The sequence below is a fragment of the Zootoca vivipara genome, chromosome 2, assembly GCF_965207765.1.
Source record: "Zootoca vivipara chromosome 2, rZooViv2.hap1.1, whole genome shotgun sequence".
Taxonomy (NCBI): domain Eukaryota; kingdom Metazoa; phylum Chordata; class Lepidosauria; order Squamata; family Lacertidae; genus Zootoca; species Zootoca vivipara.
In genome coordinates, this window is record NC_142584.1 from 60,322,615 (window position 1) to 60,345,373 (window position 22,759).

General features: G+C 45.4%; 1 protein-coding gene across 3 annotated transcripts in view; it reads left to right on the forward strand.

Annotated features, from left to right (window-relative positions):
* The window catches only part of SYNPO (synaptopodin), an 84,559-nt gene that overhangs the window by 53,931 nt on the left and 7,869 nt on the right, over positions 1-22,759 (forward strand). For all 3 annotated transcript variants that reach the window (XM_035105671.3, XM_088663164.1, XM_035105674.3), the window contains one exon: positions 10,672-13,007. In XM_035105671.3, the coding sequence (XP_034961562.3) occupies positions 10,672-13,007 (2,336 nt within the window). The remainder of the gene's footprint in view (positions 1-10,671; positions 13,008-22,759) is intronic.

A 22,759-nucleotide genomic window follows, 5' to 3' on the forward strand; every position in this document is an offset into this window, starting at 1 on the left:
TAAAATGGAACTGGTTCTCCCAGCTACATTGTCGTCATCCCCTTATCTGCACTGCATGTTAAGTGAGGACAAGAGGAAGTCTATGACGGTGGAATGGCTGATCAAACAGGAAAGGGTCTTTGGAAAGGAGCCACAGATGAGAGTTACATAGAAATCCCGAGGGAGGAAGCTTCACAGCTGGTCCCATGTCCTCCCCCTGCAGCTCAGAGCGTGGTGCTAGAAAGCAGGAGGCAAGGCAGTGAAGGTCAATTGCCTTATGTGCCTTTACTGAGATGCTGGGTAAAAAGAACAGAATTGTATTGAAAGAACATGAAAGACTTAGTACTCCCAGGAGCGAGCACATGTGCTCACTAGCATTCTAGCTGCCAATTCCAGTTTGTTAGTTATAGGACTATCTGAGTTGATTCAGAACCTGGTTGTGTCACACAGCATTGCTGGTGGATACGTCATGAATCTCATAGCTTATTTAATAAAGGTTTTGGTCAGACTCAGAGCAGAGGTCCCCAGACTGCTAGGACCCATCTCTCTGACGTAGCCTGAAATGGCATTGTTGACCATTTCATCTTTACTTTCATTCCCAATATTCTTCAGCAACTGCAAGCCATTGGGACAGGTGTCCCCAGTTTCTATGTCACCACCTCTTCTTCCCTCTTTCCCTCCCTCAAACCACCAAGACATCGCCACATCAATGACTTTTTGAAAACAATAGTTGAGATTATTTTTTTAAAGATGATTTTGAGAAATACCAGGCCCTAGGAAGCGGTTATAGAACTCTGATCACTTTTTACAAGTGCCACATAATGCTCATTCCACTTCTGCTAGGAGCCTGTCAGGGATGCTGTAGTGGCACGTTGCCAGCACTGGCAGGGAATTGGACTAGAGAACTCTATGTCTCTCAGTTAGACAGCTAGTCTTCTCCAGCTTGTGCTGAGCCCCAAGTTTCATACTGTCAAATTTGCTGCAACTTGGTGGCTTTGCACTGGAACCTCCCTGCAAAACTTTTTGTTGGTGACTTTTATATTCTACCGGAGGGCGTCCTGGAAGAGAAAGAATGTCTGGGAGGAAATTTACAGCTCAATATAGGCTTTCCCTTAAAGAAATCTATCTTTCTTCCCTTTACCTCCATCTGGCTGAAGAGCTTTGAATTAGTAATTCCATTTCCCTGCTGCTGGTACATTGAAGGGGTTGAACCACTGCTTAAAATACCCTGGAAAGATTCCAAGCAGCACAGAAGGCAAGAAAATGAAAAACATATTAAATGAATAAAAAGTTAGACAAGCTCTGAGTGGGTGGAATTGGTGGCAGTAACAACCCACAGCATACCTGGCAGCTCTGTAGAACATCCTACTCTTTCTTTCTTTCTTTCTTTCTTTCTTTCTTTCTTCTTTCTTTCTTTCTTCCCCCACCTCCCCATCCCCAGCACCATGACATTTTAAAGCAACAACACGTAATTTAAACAATGCTAACTTAATTGAGATTGTCCTGAGTCCTCAAACACTGATGCAAGGAGGTGGAGTTGCAGAGGATTTGTACAAATTCCTCCAGCAACTAACCTCCCCTTCCCAGGACAAAACAAAAACAGTCTGCCTTCCTGGTCTCCAGTTTTCATCTCCAGCTACCTAGCTATCACAAGAGCTAATTTAAACAGCACTGATGATCCCAACATGGATTTGGGTGGGGAATGTTTCTCAGTCTGAGAGACACATTGCCACATACACTCGCACACATAGAATCAGAATGGTAGAGTTGGAAGGGACCACGGGGGTCTCATCTAGTCCACCCGCTGCCATGCAAGAATCTTTTGCCCAACGTGTGGCTCGAACCCACAACCCCGAGATTAAGAGTCTCATGCTCTACCAACTGAGTTATCCAGGCAGAAATGCATCTTCCCATCCCGGCAAGCAAGAGGCATTACCATAGTTCAAGGACAAATTCTAGCCAGACAAAAGTGCTTGAGGAGGACATGGAGTAATCTTGTGAAAGGTGTGGCTTAGGTGGGCGGGCAGCCTGGGTCAGATTCCCAAGGGCTGTATAGAAAGACCTGGGGAGGGGGCACATTCCTCCCACCCTTCAGATTTGTGGTTTCCCACCAGGGAAAAGGGACGCAGGTGGCGCTGTGGTCTAAACCACAGAGCCTCTTGGGCTTGCCGATCAGAAGGTCGGCAGTTTGAATCCCCGTGACCGGGTGAGCTCCCGTTGTTTGGTCCCAGCTCCTGCAAACACAGCCGTTTGAAAGCATCTCAAAGTGCAAGTAGATAAATAGGTACTGCTCCGGCGGGAAGGTAAACGGCGTTTCCGTGCGCTGCTCTGGTTCACCAGAAGCGGCTTAGTCCTGCTGACCATGTGACCCGGAAGCTGTCTGCGGACAAACGCCAGCTCCCTCGGCCTATAGAGCGAGATGAGTGCCACAACCCCAGACTCCTCCACGACTGGACCTTACGGTCAGGGGTACCTTTACCTTTACTGGGCTTCCTCATGTCTCGCTATCATTCTTTCCTGACTTGCTCATTTTGAGCCTTAATTTCTCTTAATCCACAACCATGCTGTTCTTGATTCACCCATAGTGCTCTGGCAAGGTAGGAAAGGTAAACTTTCACATTACTTTTCAAGGGTGTGTCAGGAGAAGAAATCATTGGGCAGCTGCCAAGGCCTACTACTACCACAAGATCTTTGCAATCTCCTTTTGGTGAAACCTGCATATGATTTAGTATTTTAAATGACCTCCTTCATGTCTTTGGGTATCAAGCTACCTCATAGGAGGCATGCCCAATTTATGCAAATTGTTGTTCTATTTATTCATTCCTGTGAATCTTCCTTTTGAAAAGAATGTCTTTTTATGGCACTCCTTTCTCCCCCTCTAAATTTAGTAAGTGCCCTTACAGCGTATAGTTCTGTGGAACTTTTGGTTATTTACTAATGGTCCCCCACAACCCCCTGGCCACCTTTTGGCAATTTCCCCCTCCTTCTTTGAGGTTTTACCTTTGAATAAACTCACTTGTTGGAGGCAAATGCTGTTAAAACCTGTCATGAATGGATTTGGCAAACTGCAGGTCAAAAGAAAAGGAAAGGAGATGGAAATATTTTAAATTCCCAAGAATATCTCTCATCGCACAAGCATCAAAGGCTGTGAGTTATTATCTTTCTCAATGCATAATCTATGAGTACATGTAGCAATGGTGACAGCTAGATGGACAATGGAGAAGCCAGGCTTTGTTCTCAAATGACTTGTGTAAAATTAAGAGTTGTCAGACCTCCGGCTTCAGGGAATGGCTAAGAAACAGCATGTGCATGGTGCAAGCAAAAAGTATATCTGCTTTAGTCATCCTTTGTAGACACACCTGCAGTTCTTTTATCACTGAAAATCCCAAAATATCTGTGAATCTATAGCTTTATCTTGTCAAGAGGAGAAAAGGCCACGTTCAGCCTACAACATGATCTAATCTGTGTATTATTTTCTCCCTAGTAGTAACTAACAGCTTGTTAACTTGCACCTCAACATAGCTTAGCCTGGCTTCTCCCTGCCACCTCCCTGTTTTGTATTGTGTAGAGCAGTTTCTAACTTCATGCCTGGGCAAATGAAAATGGAGCTGGTGCCTGTTGACACAGCCCAGCTATGCCAATGGTAAGGTGATAGGGAAATGGTTCCATAGGCTAGAAGTCCCAGTTCTGATCATAGTTTTCTGTAACAAATTTCCTGAACGATCTTGGCACTGTAATATTATCAAATGGACCAACCCATGGTTCCCTTATACCAGGGGCTGAAATAATAAAAGACTACGAGGTCACAGGTAGGTGCCAGTGAAATTAGCATGTAACATTCACATTGGATGGAGTGCTTTCTCATAGAAGTGAACAGAGTTCTCTTGGAAGCCCAACTTGGCTCGAGCCTTCTGTGGTGGGAAAACCTACTGGGTATGGATAATGGGACAGAAGAATTCTCTTTAGTCCTGGTACATTTCATCCTATCAGAAAATTATTGCAATGAAAAGTTCAGGGTATGTTGCGGGTAGTCAACATTGCTGGACTACAACTCCCATCATCCCTGACCATCGGCCATGTTGACTGGGGCTGATGAGAGTTGTAGTCCAACACCATCTGAAAGGTGCCATGTTGACTCCCCCTGTTCTATGACCTGGCCAGGGATGGGGTCTGACCAGTTTCTGGGGTAGTTGAGCTGCCTGGTTTTGCCTTGCCCACTGTTGACTTAACTCAGACTCCTTCTCTCACTGTGCTTTTCTCTTGAGATGTGTGGCATAGCAAGCTTCCTTCCCAAGCAGTCTCCTTGGACAGATCTTGAAGCAGTCAGACCTGAAAAGTTTCAGAGCACCTGCTTAATATTACTAGATTGGCTAGAAGAGAACGGGAGAGATGAGGACCACTGCACTTGCTAACATTTCTATTTAGTTTGCAAGATGCAGGATCGATATTCCACTCTTGGTGTCGGTTGCCTGATATTTCTTTTTGTCATTTGTTAATTCTGTTTCCTAAGAGGTTCTATTTGATTTGCAGTTGATGTTAGCCACCATGGGGACCTATTAGATGGAAGGGTGGACTACAAACATATAAACCAATCAATACGTTTTGTATTAGTTCTGCCTTGCTGTCAGGAGTCAATTGTTTCCTGTGATTGTGTCTCTTTCTGCTGCATGAAGTGGGATTTCCTGTTGGTTGGTTCTAAACCAGCTAGTGTTTAATGTGAGCATCTCCTATGGGAGCAATAAGGAGAGGGGTCAGGAAGGAATATGTTTTCCATATTCTTTTGGAAACCTAAACACATGACCACACCATGTCTGCCGTGCACTCACTTTTCCTGTACACAAATGCTATCCATGCAGTAAACTTGCCATGCTTAAAGTGGTCATTAGGGCAGATCCACACCACACAATTAAAGCACACCCAGTGCACCTGACTTACCCCAAAGAATCCTGGGAGCAGTAGTTTGTTAAGGATGCTGGGAATTGTATATCCCTGAGGGGGGAAACTATAGCTCCCATGATTTTCTGGGGGAAGCGGATGTGTTTTAAATATATGGTGTAAAAAGGTAAAGGGACCCCTGACCGTTAGGTCCAGTCGCGAACGACTCTGGGGTTGCGGCGCTCATCTCACTTTACTGGCCGAGGGAGCCGGCATACAACTTCCGGGTCATGTGGCCAGCATGACTAAGCCGCTTCTGGCGAACCAGAGCAGCGCACGGAAACGCCGTTTACCTTCCTGCCAGAGTGGTACCTATTAATCTACTTGCACTTTGACGTGCTTTCAAACTGCTAGGTTGGCAGGAGCTGGGACCAAGCAACGGGAGCTCACCCCGTTACGGGGATTCAAACCGCCGACCTGATAGGCAAGCCCTAGATCTGCCTTATAGAGCATGAAGACTGCTTGAAGGCTTGTGTTAAAGGCGTATGGTTGTGGAAGTTCCAGGGGCAATGCTTTCCTGAGTTTGGTTTCCACAGAACATGGGTGGCTAACCCTCAGTCCAAGGGCCTGATCCAGCTTCCAAGTAAACTTTCCTCCTCCGTAATACCAACAATTTTGGCGTTGGTGTCAAAAAGAGAAAATAAATAAATCAGTCACATCATGCTGTGATTCCCTCAGTGTGTGTGCACACACACAAGGGTTTGTAAGTGAGAATTGGGGTGGTCAAACCCACTCTTGTGGTTTATTTATTTATATTTACATTCTACTTTCCCTCAAAGGAGCTCAAAGTGGCCATAATAATTCTGTGGGGATTGAACCATGGTGAGCCAGTGAGCTTCATGGCTAAGTGAGGATTTGAACCCTAGTCTCCCAGGCGTTAGTCTAACACTCTAACCACTACACCACACTGGTTTACAGCTTACTGCTCTGGGGAAGAGGCAGCGAATGAAATGATTTAACTCCCTCAGTCCACATGAAAATCCCTCACCCTCTCCCTACATAGGCTATTAACCGACAGTGACAGGCTTTCTAATGACACCTTTAGTATGGTGCTAAAACTGCAGCTTCTTTTGTTTCTTTTCACTCATATCTTCCTGGCATCATCCTTAAATGGGAAGCGTGCAAGGCATGTCACTAAACATCCAGGAACTTCCAGCTTTATTTCCTTAGGAACCAAGAGAGATCATCTCCTGGCCACTTAGTTAGAAATCTCCCCAACAAAAGGAATGTATAGGCCAGAGGTTGGCAACCTAAAGCCCATGAGCCGCCCCCGAACCAAGCCGCCCGCTCGGCGAGCCCCCGTGCGCTGTGCTAAACCGGTGCAGTGCGGCGCAGCGCAGGGACCCTCTTTCGCGGCTCCAGAAATTGCTTCTGCGTATGCCCAGATGCCGGAAATTGCATCTGCGCATGTCTGGGGTGCTGGAAATCGCTTCTGCGCATGCCCAGACATTGAAAATTGCTTCTGCGCAGGCACAATTTTTGGCGTCTGAGCAGACGTGATTTCCGGCGTCGCACTGCACCAGCCCAGCCCAGGGAGGATCTCCAAGGGAGTGATCCGGCCCGTGCCGGGTAAGCCTTGCCAACCCCTGGTATAGGCAGACCTGCCCAGAAGTTTTGTCCAACTGAAGTGGTGCTTGTTACCCCATTATTAACCCTCTCCTGCTTAAACCCCTGAACTTACAACAACAGTTGAATCTTTTGGGATCTGCAAAGTCTGCATGAAATGTTTTATGGAAGTTTCCTCTTCTCTTTCTGTTGTGTCAACACCTTGGAAATAATAATAATAATAATAATAATAATAATAATAATAATAATAATAGTAGATTATTTATACCCTGCCCATCTGGCTGGGTATCCCAAAGAAGGCATTTACAGTGTTTGTATTATGAGAATGCTAACTAATGAGAGAAAATGTCAGCCTTTTATGAGAGCACAAAAATTCCACCTTCCTATCACAGTTTCACATTTCTATTTGCCAACATTCTGCTTGGTTCGAGGGGGATGGTGTATATATATATAAAATAGCTTTTTAAATAGATACCGTTGTTTTATATGTGCTTTTATTGTATTGTGAAATCACTCTGCGATGCTTCATAGAAAGCAATTCATAAGTGAAATTCATCATCATTATCACCCTGCAATCAATGATTCAGGATATATTAAAAGAGGGCAGCAACCATTGCCAGGCACTGACTTTGCTCACCTCCGGCTATGAACTTTGAGGGTAGACATCAGTCACAGAACCCAAGACTTTGAGATGCAAGTTCCAAGATATTATGTGACCCTTGGGGCACCTGAAAGAGAGACACAATGTCCTGGCTTTCTTCGCTCTTCTTTTTCTTTCCTTCAGTGGTCCTTTGAGTCTTCTTTCCTATCCTCTGCTTCCTATCCTCCTATCCTCTACATTCACCCTTTTTTCTCGTCTCCCTCCTTTGTTTGTGTGTGTAAATCACTCTCTGTCCTCTGTCTGGGCTAGGGTCCTACTTTCTCATTACATTCCTTATGAAGGAAGGAGCTGGCATCCCTATTAACAAAAGTGTTGATTCTCCACAAACAACACTGCCCTTGCTGCAGTCAGAATAATCTAATAAAGGGTGCCTACACACCATGCAGTTAAAGGATATGACTCTCTTCCCCCCCAAAAAAAGAATCCTGGAAACTGTAGTTTTCCCCTCACAGACCGACAGTTTTCAGCACCCTTAACCAACCAGTCCCCAGGATTCTCTGGGGGAAGTCATCGGTAGAGCATGAGATTCTTAATCTCAGGGTCGTGGGTTCAAGCCCCATGTTGGGCAAAAGATTCCCAACTATATGATCCTTGTGGTCCCGTCCAACTCTATGATCTGTGTCCTTTAAATAATAATAATAATTTATTATTTATACCCCGCCCATCTGGCTGGGTTTCCCCAGCCACTCTGGGCGGCTTCCAACCGAATATTAAAAACAGTACAGCATCAAACATTAAAAACTTCCCTAAACAGGGCCGCCTTCAGCTGTCTTCTGAAAGTAGGATAGTTACTTATTGCCTTGACATCTGCTAGGAGGGCGTTCCACAGGGCGGGTGCCACTACCGAGAAGGCCCTCTGTCTGGTTCCCTGTAAGCTCACTTCTCGCAATGAGGGAACCGCCAGAAGGCCCTCGGTGCTGGACCTCAGTGTCCGGGCTGAACGGTGGGGGTGGAGACGCTCCTTCAGGTATACAGGACCGAGGCCGTTTAGGGCTTTAAATGTGCTTGAAAGGTACGGTGTATATGCAGCCTATTTGTGGAAGGCATGTTTTAACATCGATTCCCTTTGCTGGTCTTTGACCGTATTAAAGTTTACTTACTTACTTACATCGATTCCCTCGTATAGTGGTCCACCTAATCTGAAATAATTGAATATGTCACCTTCTGTTCAAAGAAACTTCACAGGGCCCTCACTAGACGCCAACAAGTAGCATGATTCTGACCCCAGCTGTGAGCCAGAAAGCCTAACGGGGAACTAACTGGAAGAATCCTTTGCCTGGGCAAGCCACCCTGCTTCTCCCTCGTGCCACCGTCCTCAGTAGGAATGTCAGCAGTTTGCCTGTAAACTTTTTATAACTGCCCTTTGTCTCCGATGTTTCCTCTTGCCAGATGTATGAAATCATGGGAGTTTCAGAAAAGTTGCTCATAGGAAATGGCTCACCCAGAGAAAATGCATTCTGTGTCCTTCCACATCCTCTCTGGAACGTTGCTAATAGCCACTTTTGCCATGACCCATGGCCAGACAGTTTTTAAAAGCTGGCAGCTCCCCACCTCCCCTAGGCAGTTAAGGTGAGTTAGGAGGAACCCAAGTGGCCTATATTTCACGCTTTTATGAGATGCTAAGTGGGCTCTATTCTAGGAAGCCGTTGGCTAATTAGCTGGATCCCTTATTGGTTAGGAGTCATACAGAAAGGCCCCAAATGATGAAAATTTATTATCAGACGCTGCCATCTTGTGTTTAGGTTCAAACAAAATTATTAGGCCGGCACTGTGCATCTGCTGTGCAAGAGGTGAGCCTCCAGCAGTGTTCAGAGACAATTGTTTGTTTTTCTAAAAAAAATTGATAACCCGCCGCATTGTGCTTAGCCAAGCCTCTGTAGAAAAGGGGAGACCTGTGAGACAGTTTCGAGCTGGCCAACTTCCTGCTTGGAGCATGTTTGTACAGGGTGTTTGAAACCAAGTGAACTGCAACCTGAAACCATTTGAAGTCTTTCAATAAATTCCTTTTGCATGCAGTCATTTACAATCACAAAGCAAAGCTACGTATGAAACAGGGACACGATCTCCCAGTGACTTTTTTTCCTTGCATTTTCTTGCAAAAATTGATCTTGAATATGAAGAGAGTAGAATGCCTGGGATTTTTCCATTGTAAAAAAGAAAAAGCATTAGAATGTCTTTGCTGGCAGGCAGTTATACACGTATGCAATGGTCCTGGGAGTAGGAACTTGTGGTGTGAGGGAAGGTCCACATAATTCACTAAGGAGAGTGAAAAAATTGTATGCAAGGTTGGGATGAGGAGATCGTTCCCGATTCTTGCAATCAATGATTAACTTCCAAGCCCTCCCAAATAATGGGATGACTGCCCACTCTGTTGTATGTCTGCTTTAATTACATTAAACCTCATTGATAGGAAAGGCCAGAATAGCTTAAATTTATTTTGGTTGGCATTTACCTGAAAATCATATGTATCCTGTCCTGTGGACCCTTGCTCTATATCTGATATATTTATAAGACAGATTTTTGATGCTTATATAACCTATAAGGCGTGGCACATGATGTATAGTAGGAATACATAAAACATTCATATAGTGCTTAAGCTGAATTTTCTGAAAAGTGGAAGAAAAACAATGTGGACTGTTATTGTTGCTCTCGTTTTTGCTGCTCTTGTTTGTTGCTTTCTTTATTCCTTCTCAAACCCATTTAGAAACCCAGTCCCCAAAATTTCTAAAATTTCTAAACATTCTGAAATGCACTTGAAAAAAACACCCCAGCATTTTCTGCCCTCTGACACAGTGGGTCATGGTGAAGTTTACAGTATTCCGAAGAGCATCATCAAAACCCAGTATTTCTGCATCCATGGATAGGCGACAAGGCTTCTGTATTCTAAACTCTTTTTTTTTTTTGGCCACCTGCAGCATAACTAGCAATCATTCTGCAGGAATGAAAAAGCCTGCCTCCAGGCTGCCAGTATTTTATGGAATTCAAGTGCATACCAGAAATTTAGGCTAGAGCAATTAAAGTGAGTTAAAAGCGCTCTATTGGCCTAGTGCAACGAATCTTACTGTTGTCCCCCAGCAACTGGTATTCAGAGCATACAACAGAGTACTGCTGTCCACTTTTTATTAATAATATCAATAATTATGCAGCTATTACTGGTATTTAAAGCAATGACAACCATATTCATTTTGGCCAACTGTGACTAGTAGGTCATGTTTTAATTCTATGTTATGATTACAACTTAGTATCAATGGCAGTTATCTGCCGGAATACATTAGCATCTTAAAAAAAAAAAAAGCCTTGACAAATATTTACCTCTGTGGCTTGTGATTTTGTTGGCTTTGAGTTACTGCTTTCTGAATATGCTTTGCATGCAGATACAGGTAGTCCCCCCCCCCCGGGTCATGACCAACAAGTTTTAGTTTAAATTAATCAAATTCCAGTTGGGTAGATGTGTCGTGTGTAGGTGTGTTTTCTGGGACCCCTTTGATTCTTGAGTTAACACTGTCCTCTGTATCCTTTCTCTTCCTCAGACGTTTCAAGAAGTGCCAGCCTTTCTGAGAAGGAGCTGAAGGAAGCGAAAGCCAGGAGCCAGAGAATTGCTGCTCAGCTGACAACCCCACCCAGCTCCAACTCCAAAGGGGTCCTTCTGTTTCACCGCCGCAAGCAGCGGGTGAATGCTTTTACCTTAGAAGCCCCCAAGACAACAAGCGCCAAGCAAGCAGGGGCTGATCGCACCCCCAGAGCTAGTCATAAGCACCAAAGCAGCCCAAGACATGGGAAAGAGCCCCATTTGAAGCAGGCCTCAATAGACATCGGAGCTTCGGAAGGATTATCCTGTGCCAAGAACTCTGAGTTGGGGCAAAAAGGCAGCATGGAAAAATACGAGAAAAGCCTGGCTCTGGAGCAGACTCTAGGTAACACACAGGGCTCTCAAAGGCATAAAATAAGAAGCGAGGAGGCCATTTCCACAATCCACCCCACATTGTCCTCTGAGGAAATCCCAGCTGAAGACTTTGAGCAAATCCCTCTCAGCGTGTACCTGAAGGAAACTACGGGGACAGCCTCCACCAATGGAATGCATGAACTTATCGCCAACGAGTTTGAAAAGGCACTAGTTACTGAGCAAGTGCCAGTTGTTGACAATACGGAAAAAATTCTGCCTATTTTTGATGCTGTCCCTGTCGCTGACAGGGAGAATAACAGCACCATTCTTGAACAGGCGCCATGCGTACTGCATACAGACAGGGAAAACAATGTTCTCGATAAAGAACCATATTTGCCAAATATTGACAGCAAGAATAACAACAACAACATCCCTGACAAGGCGCCGTATGCACCTGTTCTCGATCAGGAAAACAATATTTTTCTTGACAAGCCAATGAGTGAACCAGTGATTGACAGGAAGGAGAATGGAGAGATTCTCAGCAAGGAGCCAGATGTACCGATCTTTGAGGACAAGGATGTTTTGCCTGCTGCTGAGGAAGAGAAACCCATGCTAGCTACCGACAGGCAGCCCAGCGAGACCGTGACACACACTAATAAGCAGTACTGTGAAGTACGCCTGACTTTGTCTAAACCATTGCCTGTGAAGAACCGAACTGCAAGACCATTTGGGACTCGACTGCTGGCTGCAGCTCAGGCGCCAGCAGAGAAGAGTCCTGTGGCTGAGTTTCCTCCTCCACCCACCTATGCAGAGACGTTTTCCAGCCCTCCTCCAGTAACTAGGGTCAGGTCACCTCCAGCCTACTCAGCGCTGTATCCTACTGAAGAACAGAAAGCTCCTGTTCCCCATGAGGCTACGTATGTGGACAGCGGACCAAGGCCTCTTCCTGGAGGGGAGGACAGGGAGACACCAGCAACCAAAACAGGCCTTCTGGAGGAGTCTGTAGCCCGCAGAGCAACAAAGAAGTCCATGTTCACCTTTGTCGAGAAGCCCAAAGTGGCTCCTAATCCAGATCTCTTGAATTTAGTCCAGAGAGCAGATAACAAGAAAAAGGGGAGAGGACAAGGAGGAGCATCGAGTCTGGAAGAGGAGCCATTTGCTCTGGGCGCAGAGGCCTCTAACTTTCTGCCTGAAAACAGATCAATAGAAGGACCAGCCCAGGCTCCTGCAGATAATGCCCCAGAGTGGTCTTCTTGTTTAAGGTCACCGAGAATACAACCCAAGCCGATGATCAAATCCAACCAAAGCCTATCAGAGGCGAGAGGAAAGGGGGCAGAACTATTTGCCAGAAGGCAGTCGAGGATGCAGAAGTATGTCATTGAGTCTCCATCGCACCCAGACATAGGCAGGTCACCTTCTCCTACCATGTCCCTCCCTCCCTCCTGGAAATATGCTTCAGAAACTCATCTCTCCCCAGTCACATTCCAGGCCCCTCCCAAAAGTCCGGCCAGATCTCCCAAAGCTCCTCCTCTGCCTTTGTACAACAGCAACATGTCGGAGAGCGAGATTTCCAAAAAGGAGCTGGAGATCTCCAAGCAGCAGCCTTACCAGCTTCAGTCCTCCTTGTTCATCCTTTCCCCAGCCAAAGACCCCGTGAGGTCCTTACCAAAAGGGGCACCACCGCCCAAGCCTGTGGTTGCTGAGCCCATGTATATGAGACAGGCCTCTTGCCCAACATCTCCCTTGCCCCCTTCTCCTGTTTTTCATCCACTTGCCCAGTTCAGCCAGGGCAGACCATATCCTGCTCCTTTCGCCCCGTCACCCGGGACTGCGCTTGCCCCTCAGAATGTCCAAACAAGCATGGAAGCATCGCAGGAGCCGCCTTTTGAATACCCTTCCAGAATTTTGTCGCCGAGAGCAAAAGGAGTCTTCCAAGCTCCAAGGCCTTCTTATTCCACCAAGAATGCTGGAATTGAGCCTCAGGTGTGGAGACCTTTTTACTACAAGTAATGGTATCTATACAGGGGTTTGGGCAAATGGCCAGTGTCATCATTAGCTGCTGATTGGTGGTGTGCAAAAGAGAGAGCCAAAAAAAGCAAAACGAAGACAGCTTGCAGGTTACAAATTCAATAGGATTTCCATACGATATAGCCATATCTCAAACTCCAATGGGCCAGGCAACGTTTACACTAAGGAAACTGAGCTCAAGTGAGCAGACAGGTTCTCCCCTCAGGCATTTCTGCGGCCAAGGTCTGTGGTGGAAGCCCAGTCTAACATAATCCTGGGATGCCTTGGCTGTCCTAGCAGAACTTGTGCAATCGGATCCATACATTTGTGCAGATTTAAGTTCCAAAGGGAGCTAAAGAGTGTGTGAATGCAGTGCACAGTAGGAGCATAAAAGTAGTCCAAGCATAGGAGTCCTAGAAGATTGTTAGCAGAAGCTTGACTGAAACAGGAGGAGCGTCTGGTGCCTTCTTTCTTCTGCTGCCCAGAAACTTTATGGAGCATCAAATCTCTGGCTTCATCTCTCCGCCTTGCCTTCTGAATTTCTTCCTTGCTCTGCAAGACTTTTGTTTCTCTGTTCTCTATGCATCTGGAGACCTGCTTGCAACCTCTGCTCTCTGCTGACATGCCAAAAGGCATGTGCCCCTTTCCCCACTCAAACAAACGTCTTTGATTTCGGACAATGTCACTTCCACTGATACCTGTTTCTGCCTCCGTTATGTTTCTGCTTTGTATATTTCCCCACTCTCTACTTTTCTTTCATTGTCTCCTTTAGACAACAACACTGAGAATCACTTCGGGGTGAAGAGAAGATGCAAATAGCCTCTAAGCACCCCATTTGTAATGCACAGCCATGCTGATGTCCTTACCCTGTTTTGCTGATCTGGGAATAATAATACTATAATAATAATTTATTATTTATACCCCGCCCATCTGGCCGGGTTCCCCCAGCCACTCTGGGCGGCTTCCAACAAAACATTAAAACACAGAAATCCATCAAGCATTAAAAGCTTCCCTAAACAGGGCTGCCTTGAGATGCCTTCTAAAGGTCTGGTAATTGTTATTCTCGTTGACCTCTGGTGGGAGGGCATTCCACAGGGTGGGCGCCACAACCGAGAAGGCCCTCTGCCTGGTTCCCTGTAACTTGGCTTCTCGTAGTGAGGGAACCGCCAGAAGGCCCTCGGCGCTGGACCTCAGTGTCCGGGCAGAACGATGGAAAGCCACGCAATAGCCACCCCACCCACCCATCATAAAGGGTCTAGGCTAAAGACACACTTGAAATTGTTCCTTTGGTGGCCAAAGAGGTTTCTGCAGGTGTGCTGCTGTTATCTTACACAAAGAAATCTGTACCCAGACCTATTTAGGATAATGTTCTTATTAAAGTTGGCAAAAGCAGACTTCTAAGCAACTGTGGCATAGGCATAACATGTAGCTCGGTGCCACTGTTTAGCCCTGGGTGAATAACATAGTGAAGTTTTGTACAGCAGACGATAGGATGATTGTGAAGATTGAATATCAGTAGCATTTCTCAAAGTGACTCTGCAGTTGCCCCACAGCAGAGGCAAGATTGTCCACACTAGCAAATACTAACAGAAATCAGGGGTGTACAGGATATGATCCCATGGTGCAGTATCTTCTGTTAACAAATATGTTTCTGGCCCTCATGGCTGTTGGATGAGGGCAGAGGAAGCATAGAATGTGCTCTGAAAAGACCAGAAGGCAAATAAAGCAAACCTCAAAGTATCTCTTTTAATTTTACTGTTCTTTCATTACCTCCCATGGATTTGAGTACTGAGTATTTGGGGTTGACAACACCACCAACACACTGGTCAGGTCAAAAAGAAATTTAGGTGCTTACTGCATTTATATACTTCCCAATAACTGAAGTTCTCCAGGTAGTTTATTTCTTCTGGGATTTGACTAGGAAGGAACCCCCCTCAAAGGCTAGTGGCCTGCGGTGTTTTACTTCCAAGCAGACTTTGAAGTCTTTCAGCAGAGCATCGTCTATGGGGATCTATGGTCTGGTACTGTGCAGAGTAATCAAGCACCAGTCATTTTCTTTCGAAAGAGACACACCAGACACTACATAATACAGTTGACAACCTGGGGTGGCATTAAGACCATGAGGAGCCATCCATTAGTTGCAAAACTGAGAGGCCGTTAAAGTCCTGTATGCAGAAGTGCATACCGCCATACAAATGGATTTCATTCATTCATTAATTTTGGGCTTTAAGGTCTCTTTAAGGAAGCTAACTACAGACTGTCCTTTGGGAACAGACAAGCTCCATAAAACCAGGTGCTCGTGTTGAGCAATCAAACTTCCATTAAATCTAGCATGTACAGGTGAAACTCGGAAAATTAGAATATTGTCGAAAAGTGCATTTATTTCAGTAATGCAACTTACTATTTTTAATTTTTCTTTTAATTTTTTACAAATGCTTTCCTTTGGAAATTCCACAGTAATAAAACAAATAGTTACAAAAATAAACATCGCTATTACATTTCATTAATTACATTCCATTTATAATTGACCCGCCTAACGACAAATAATTACAATTACAACAAATAAAGGCTTGACATATCTTGCTTTGCATGTCATGCATCTATCTCATATATTGGTTTCACCTTTTAAGTTGCATTACTGAAATAAATGCACTTTTCAACGATATTCTAATTTTCCGAGTTCCACCTGTAGCACTTCATAGATCCCATGGCAGTTTGGATCAACCAGCTCAAATAAATTCTCAACCCATTGCCATGAAAGCACACAATCTAGTTCTCTTCTCTCTCTTCTCTCTCTCTCTCTCTCTCTCTCTCTCTCTCTCTCTCATTCTCCATCTCTGTCTTTTCTATGTGATCCCACAAGGCTGCCAGACAAATCCTTCTGTGATGACATAACTGAAGGGAGTTAAAGTATTAAGCATTTCCAGATAGAAATCCCAATCAAGACTCGTGAGCCAACAATCTCCATTGGTTGGTAGAGCTAAATGCAAATCCCGCATGGCAGTGTTCATTCAGTTCCACTTCTTCACCCCTGGCCCAAATTAGTACCGTGCATCAAAGCTTCGTACAAGTGAAAATTCCCAACAACAAAACATTACAAGCTTGATACCTGGGTTTGGCTCCAGACTCAGCCATGCTAAGAGTGGGCCCGTTGAAATCAGTAGCTAATTTTTAAGTCCATTGTTTTCAAGGGGTCTCCTTGAAGCAGGACTAAAATGTGGATTCAGCCCTAGAGACGAGCCAATTGCTGTAGGCTACATTCCAGCAGAGCTGGCAATTGTAGGCCATGTCCCCAGTAGGAGAACATGTGGAGAAGCTCTGTAATTCTAGTGAATTTATAGGGCAAATGCCTGAGGAGGAGCAGTATTCATAGGTTGGAAAAGATGGGGTAGTTACAGGGATGGCAGGAAAATTACAGGGTAAGTGCTATGGGATAGCTGGGTATTTATAGAGCAAAGGCTTCTGTCATCAGCTCTGAAGTTACATGTCCACATAGGGCGCAAGCTTAGGCTGCTGCTGTTTATGGCCACAGATATCTGCAGTGTAGTTGAGGTATAGCAGTCTTTTTTACCATTTCCTTCAGAAATGTCTGACAGAATCCTTGAGGAGTTAGTTAAGATGGAAGCCTTTATGCACGTGTGCAAATCTCTAGCCAGTTTGATAGAGAGTTCCACCAATGTTGACAACTGAGTTTACCGTATTTTTTGCTCCATAAGACGCACTTTTTTCCTCCTAAAAAGTAAGAGGAGGTGTCTGTGTGTTTTATGGAGCGAGTGCATGGTCCCTGGAACCGAATTGCCGAGGGACTAAAGGCAGATCGTGCTTTTTTTTTTAAAGAAAGAGCTAAAGGCTAACAAGTGTTGAAAGGACCCGCTCAGCAGCTGATTGCAAGAGATCGGGGAGTGAGATAAGGGAGCCCTTGCCCAGGCCTCAATTGTTGTCTGCAGAGAGAGGTTGCTTGTTTCCCCAGCTACATGTGACTGGCTGATTAGATTATCTGTCTGGAAACTGTAGAAATGGGTCCCTTTCCTTTCCTAGAGAAGCTGCAGAACAGGATTTTTTCCCCTTTGCAAGGTAAGCTCAACAACTTTGAGCTGATCCTCAAAAATGGAGCTTTCCCCCTTTGCAAAAAAGATGCACAACTGTGAGGTGACCCCCCCCCAAAAAAACCGGGGCTTTTCCCATTTGCAAAAAAAGCTGCACAACTTTGAGCTGATCCTCAAAAAAAATGGAGCTTTCCCCCTTTGCAAAAGAAGCTTCCTCAAATATTTAATGGGGGGGGCAAAGGCCCCTAGGAGTTGGCTGCTATGCCTAGGACAAAGCAAAATATTTTTTTCTTGTTTTCCTACTCTAAAAACTAGGTGCGTCCTATGGTCAGGTGCGTCCTATGGAGCGAAAAATACGGTATTTATGAAAGTTTTTCTGTGCTGCCACGTTATAAAATCCAGGGAGGTGTTCAATGATAACCCATAAAACACCATTAAACGAAATTGCATGGGAGTTGTCTTGATCTGATGAGGGGCAAGTAAGGCCCTCTTCACCTCCATCCCAATTGCATTTCAATAAAATGAAAACACATCAGAGGGGACCAAACCATTGTCTTTTAAGTGTTGCTGCCTCTTCAGAAGAGAAAAACAAAACTTGGCACTTCCCATCTGCAGGTATTCAGGTGTGCACATTTTAGATTTCTCATAGTCTAGCAATGAAGAAATAAAAGACTACTGTGTGTGTCACAAACAATATTCCCTGTAAAGGCATTTTCAATGGTTCCACACAGCACAGGAGTTTTTGGTTTGTTTGTTTTTAACTTTCTGGTCAGGTCTGGAGAAAGTCAGACATTTGCAGGAGCAATGCTAAATTCACTATAGGATGTTACCCATCATTGGAGAAAGTGAGGGGGAATTTTGGTCTGGTTCACAATTTTATGCAAACCCACCTAATTTGCATGTCCCAGAACAATACGAGAATCAAAATATGCTTCCGAGTTTGCACTTCTTGAATTTTGCAATGCAGTTCTATAACAACATGTGAAAGCATTATGGGAAAGCGTGAATAAAAATGCATATATTAGTGAGGGTAACATACAAAAATGCATTATATTAGACAAACCTGCATTCATAAATTCCTGTATTAGGAGAAATGGATGCTTAAGATGCTGTTGGATTTTCATGAGGACTTTTAAAAAATTTATTAATGCAGAACTGAGCTTATGATTGTAGAGAAGTGAACTTAAAATTGGAAACTGAGAGGTAGCAAAATAGATTCATCCATCCCTATCCACCACAGGGCTGCCTTCATTCATGATGCCAGTGGGTGGTTAACAGTTCTTTATGACAGTGCTAGAGGTGGCCATATAAGAGGTCATTCTTGTAGTAGTAGTAGTAGTAGTAGTAGTAGTAATTTATTTATACCCCACCCATCTGGCTGGGCTTCCCCTGCCACTCTGGGCGGCTTCCAACAAACATTAAAATACATCAAATATCACAGATTAAAAACCTCCCTAAACAGGGCTGCCTTTAGGTATTTTCTAAATGTCAGGTAGTTGTTTATCTCTCTGACCTCTGATGGGAGGGGGTTCCACAGGGCGGGCGCCACCACCGAGAAGGCCCTCTGCCTTGTTCCCTGTAACTTGGCTTCTCGCAGCGAGGGAACCGGCAGAAGGCCCTTGGCGCTGGACCTCAGTGTCCAGGCAGAACGATGGGGGTGGAGACGCTCCTTCAGGTATACTGGACCGAGGCCGTTTAGGGCTTTAAAGGTCAGCACCAACACTTTGAATTGTGCTCGGAAATGTACTGGGAGCCAATGTAGGTCTTTCAAGACCAGTGTTATGTGGTCTCGGCAGCCGCTCCCAGTCACCAGTCTAGCTGCCGCATTCTGAATTAGTTGTAGTTTCCGGATCACCTTCAAAGGTAGCCCCACGTAGAGCGCATTGCAGTAATCCAAGCGAGAGATAACCAGAGCATGCACCACTCTGGTGAGGCAGTTCGCAGGCAGGTAGGGTCTCAGCCTGCGTAACAGATGGGGCTTATAGACAGCTGCCCTGGACACAGAATTGACCTGCGCCTCCATGGACAGCTGTGAGTCCAAAATGACTCCCAGGCTGCGCACCTGGTCCTTCAGGGGCACAGTTACCCCGTTTAGGACCAGGGAGTCCTCCACACCTGCCCGCCTCCTGTCCCCCACAAACAGTACTTCTGACCTGTCAGGATTCAATCTCAATCGGTATAGGATCTTTTTCTGTCATGGAGCCCTGAGGAAATTTGGTTGGAACTTGCAGTTATATTACCTCCAAAGTTGCTGGCCGGTGCAGCAGTGGCAGGAAGCTCAGAACCTGAGCTTTTTGCTACTGGGGGACCTGGGTGAGATTCCAGCAGCATAAATCTGGAGGGGTTCACAGTCTCTTCCTGAGGAAGGGATGGGAGAGTGACCAAAGTCTGCCTTGTAACAAAAGGCCATCGAAGGCAACGCCCTGTGAAACAAAGCAGCAAGGAAACATTCCTCAGCTCAACTCCTTCCCTTTGCTGCTGAGCAGTTGGGTTTTTAAAGTGTAATAGGAACTTTTAGGATAAGATTGCAAGATGCCTGAGTTAGGCTAGAGCAAAAACTAGGAGCAGGTTTCTGTTTCACTAGGCTAACACACACACTTAGGGAAGTGGGTTTGCTTTTTATTTAAAAACCACTCTACATTTTTACATAGCATTAAAAAAAAACCATAAGCTCGCATTGCACTGAGCCTTTTCTTCCGAATCAGCCTAAGTATTGTGTTCCAACCGCATTTTAGCCTTTGCCCGGTGTACACCCACAGCCACAAAGACCTGGCATCCCAGCTGCACATAATAGAGCAGATGGGGCGGGATAGACTTGCCCCTGTTGGTCCCCTTTAAAAAAAGGAAGTTTGCCTGTGCATTCCAGCACAGGTAAGAGGGAGTACACAACCTCAAAAAGAATGGATTACAAAACCAAAACAAAACACAGAGGGTTTGCAAGATGACAGGGTGTCTCTGCAGAGAAATGGGAGCAGCCCTGCTGAGATTCAGCACTCCATTAAAAATAAATATGGCTGGATGAAGTTTCTGTACTGAAACCGTACAGTGTCCGGCCTCCAAGGTAAACAAATGCAACAAAGAGTCCTGTTCAGCACTGCTACCACCTTTGCCATCACCACACAAAGTGAATGACTGAAGGCTTTTCCCCTCCTTCACCCGCTTCCCCCCAAAGCAGTGGCAGTGATGGCAGTGGTAGTATTAGGGAGAACTAACTAGGTCAGAGGTGGGCTTGCTGATCAGAAGGTCGGCGGTTCAAATCCCCACGAAGGAGTGAGCTCCCGTTGCTCGGTCCCTGCTCCTGCCCACCTAGCAGTTTGAAAGCATGTCTAGTGCAAGTAGATAAATAGGTACTGCTCCGGCGGGAAGGTAAACGGCGTTTCCGTGCGCTGCTCTGGTTTGCCAGAAGCGGCTTAGTCATGCTGGCCACATGACCCAGAAGCTCCAGGCCACTGTGGATTGAGCTCCCTCAGCCAGTAAAGCGAGATGAGCGCCACAACCCCAGAGTCGTCCGCGACTGGACCTAACGGTCAGGGGTCCCTTTACCTTTACCTTTTTAAGCACTTCCTACACTCTTGGGCAGGCATCCCCAAACTTCGGCCCTCCAGATGTTTTGGACTACAATCCCATTATCTCTGACCACTGGTCCTCTTAGCTAGGGATCATGGGAGTTGTAGGCCAAAACATATGGAGGACCGCAGTTTGGAGATGCCTGCTCTTGGGTGTAGCCTCATGTCACGCCTCCTCCCAAGTCACAGTCCTGCTCCACACTCTCCTCCAGGGTTTTTGCCCAGCTGGAGTGTGCCCTTGAATGGTGTTGACAAGGGCTCTTGTTGCCTGGATTAGGGATATGGGAGGGGGGATTTTGATTCAGTTCCTATTGAAAGGTGAGCCTACATTCTTTCGACAACTTTTCAAAACAGTACCGAAATACAACCAATCTTCAAAATCTGCCGTTCCTCCAAATTTTGTAATGGGGTTTTTCCAGCCAAGTAATGTGTAACACACACACACCCCAAAATGTGACTGCTAGGGTAAAGTGTGCATAAAAATGCATATACAGTATTAGTACAAATAACATTTAAAAGTATTGTATTAGGGGAAATTGTTTTGCCAAAATCTGTACACTGGCAAAAAAAAATTATACTGGGAGAAATACTCTTGATGAATTTACATGAGGATTTTTTAAAAAATCGCAAAACTGACATGGAAACCTGGAGAACTGAATTGTAAGATTGGAAATATGTGAAAATAAGGCTGTATACGTGCTATACCTTTAAAGCACATGGGTGTTCATGGGTGCCATCTTTATGCCCCCTTGGGCCACTGTTATGGGTCTTCTTAGACAGTGGGAGGTGTTTGCGAAATGCTTTTGGTTTGACAGATACTTCATGTCTAAACTTCCTCTGTTTGGCCGTGTCTGGATCCCCTTCCCTTTGCTGAAACATCATAGTGACAGTGGAGAGGGAACAGAGCCTCCATAGACAATAGGGTATGGAAGCCAAGGAAATTTAAGCACTCTTTCCAATAGTTTCTGCTGTGATGTAGTTATGGGTGGGATACAGAGCATGAACTAAACCTCTGTAATCCTTGGCACAGAAATGTAAGCAAACCACTTATTTTCATGTGTCAGCATTTCCGCTAGTGGCAGACAGTGAAATGGTTGGTAGCACGAGGAACACACTGAGAAAATAAAAGAGGTTCATGCAGTGGAAGCCTACAGCTGGATAGGAAGAACAAAGAAAGGGGGAGAGAGAAAAAGAAAGAGAGGGAGAGGGAGATTCTACTTCTCTTTGTAATGTTTGTTGCCCAACTGCTGATATGACTTGGAAAATCACATAAAGCATCTGAAACACCTTTCTTGTAGTTTGGAGTGTTTCTATAGGCTGGCAGGGTCATAGATCAGTAGCTAGGACACATGCTTTGAATGCAGAAGGTCATGGGTTGAATCCCTTGCCACTCTAGGCAGGACTGGGAAGGACCTCTATCTGGAACCCTAGAAAGCCTCTGGCAGTCAGTGTAGACAATAAGAGCCATTTGGATCAGTGATCTGACTCGGTATAATGTCTGAATAACCGTGACATCAGTCACTGAAGGGATCACACAACTGGTGTCAGACTCAGCACCACCCCACCTCTGATCCATCATGGCCTTATCCTGCTTATTCTATAGCTAGTTGCCCGAAAGCAGCAAGTGCTGTTTGCAGTGCTTTTTTGTGACAGTACTCACTGGTACAAAGTACTCTCACCTTCTTGCCTGCCTTTTGCTGCCCTTGGCAACCATGTTGTGCTGGTACCCACAGCGCTTTTATCAAGATCTGAGTACCAGCGCCTTGGTTTTTGTGTTAGTTTCTTTTTTAAAAGCAACAACAAAGAACCACTTGCCATTCTTCTGCATTAATGAGAGGAACAACAGACTCATTAATGAATTTCACTTCTCCCGATCTGGGTTCATATGCTAAGCTGGGTCAGCAGCACTAGTCCCCCTAGCAGGATCTGGAGCAATTATGCTCTGAGTTCAATGGCTACCCCTGACCAGTTTGTCAGATTGTACAGTAAGTGATCAGAGGATCCTCAAAACCTGTGCTTAACATCCCAGCCTTTCTTTATAACATGTAGCACATGCATTGGACCTAGGCAAAAGGAACAACAGCAGTTCTGCCTTGACTGGCCTCCTGCCAGTCGC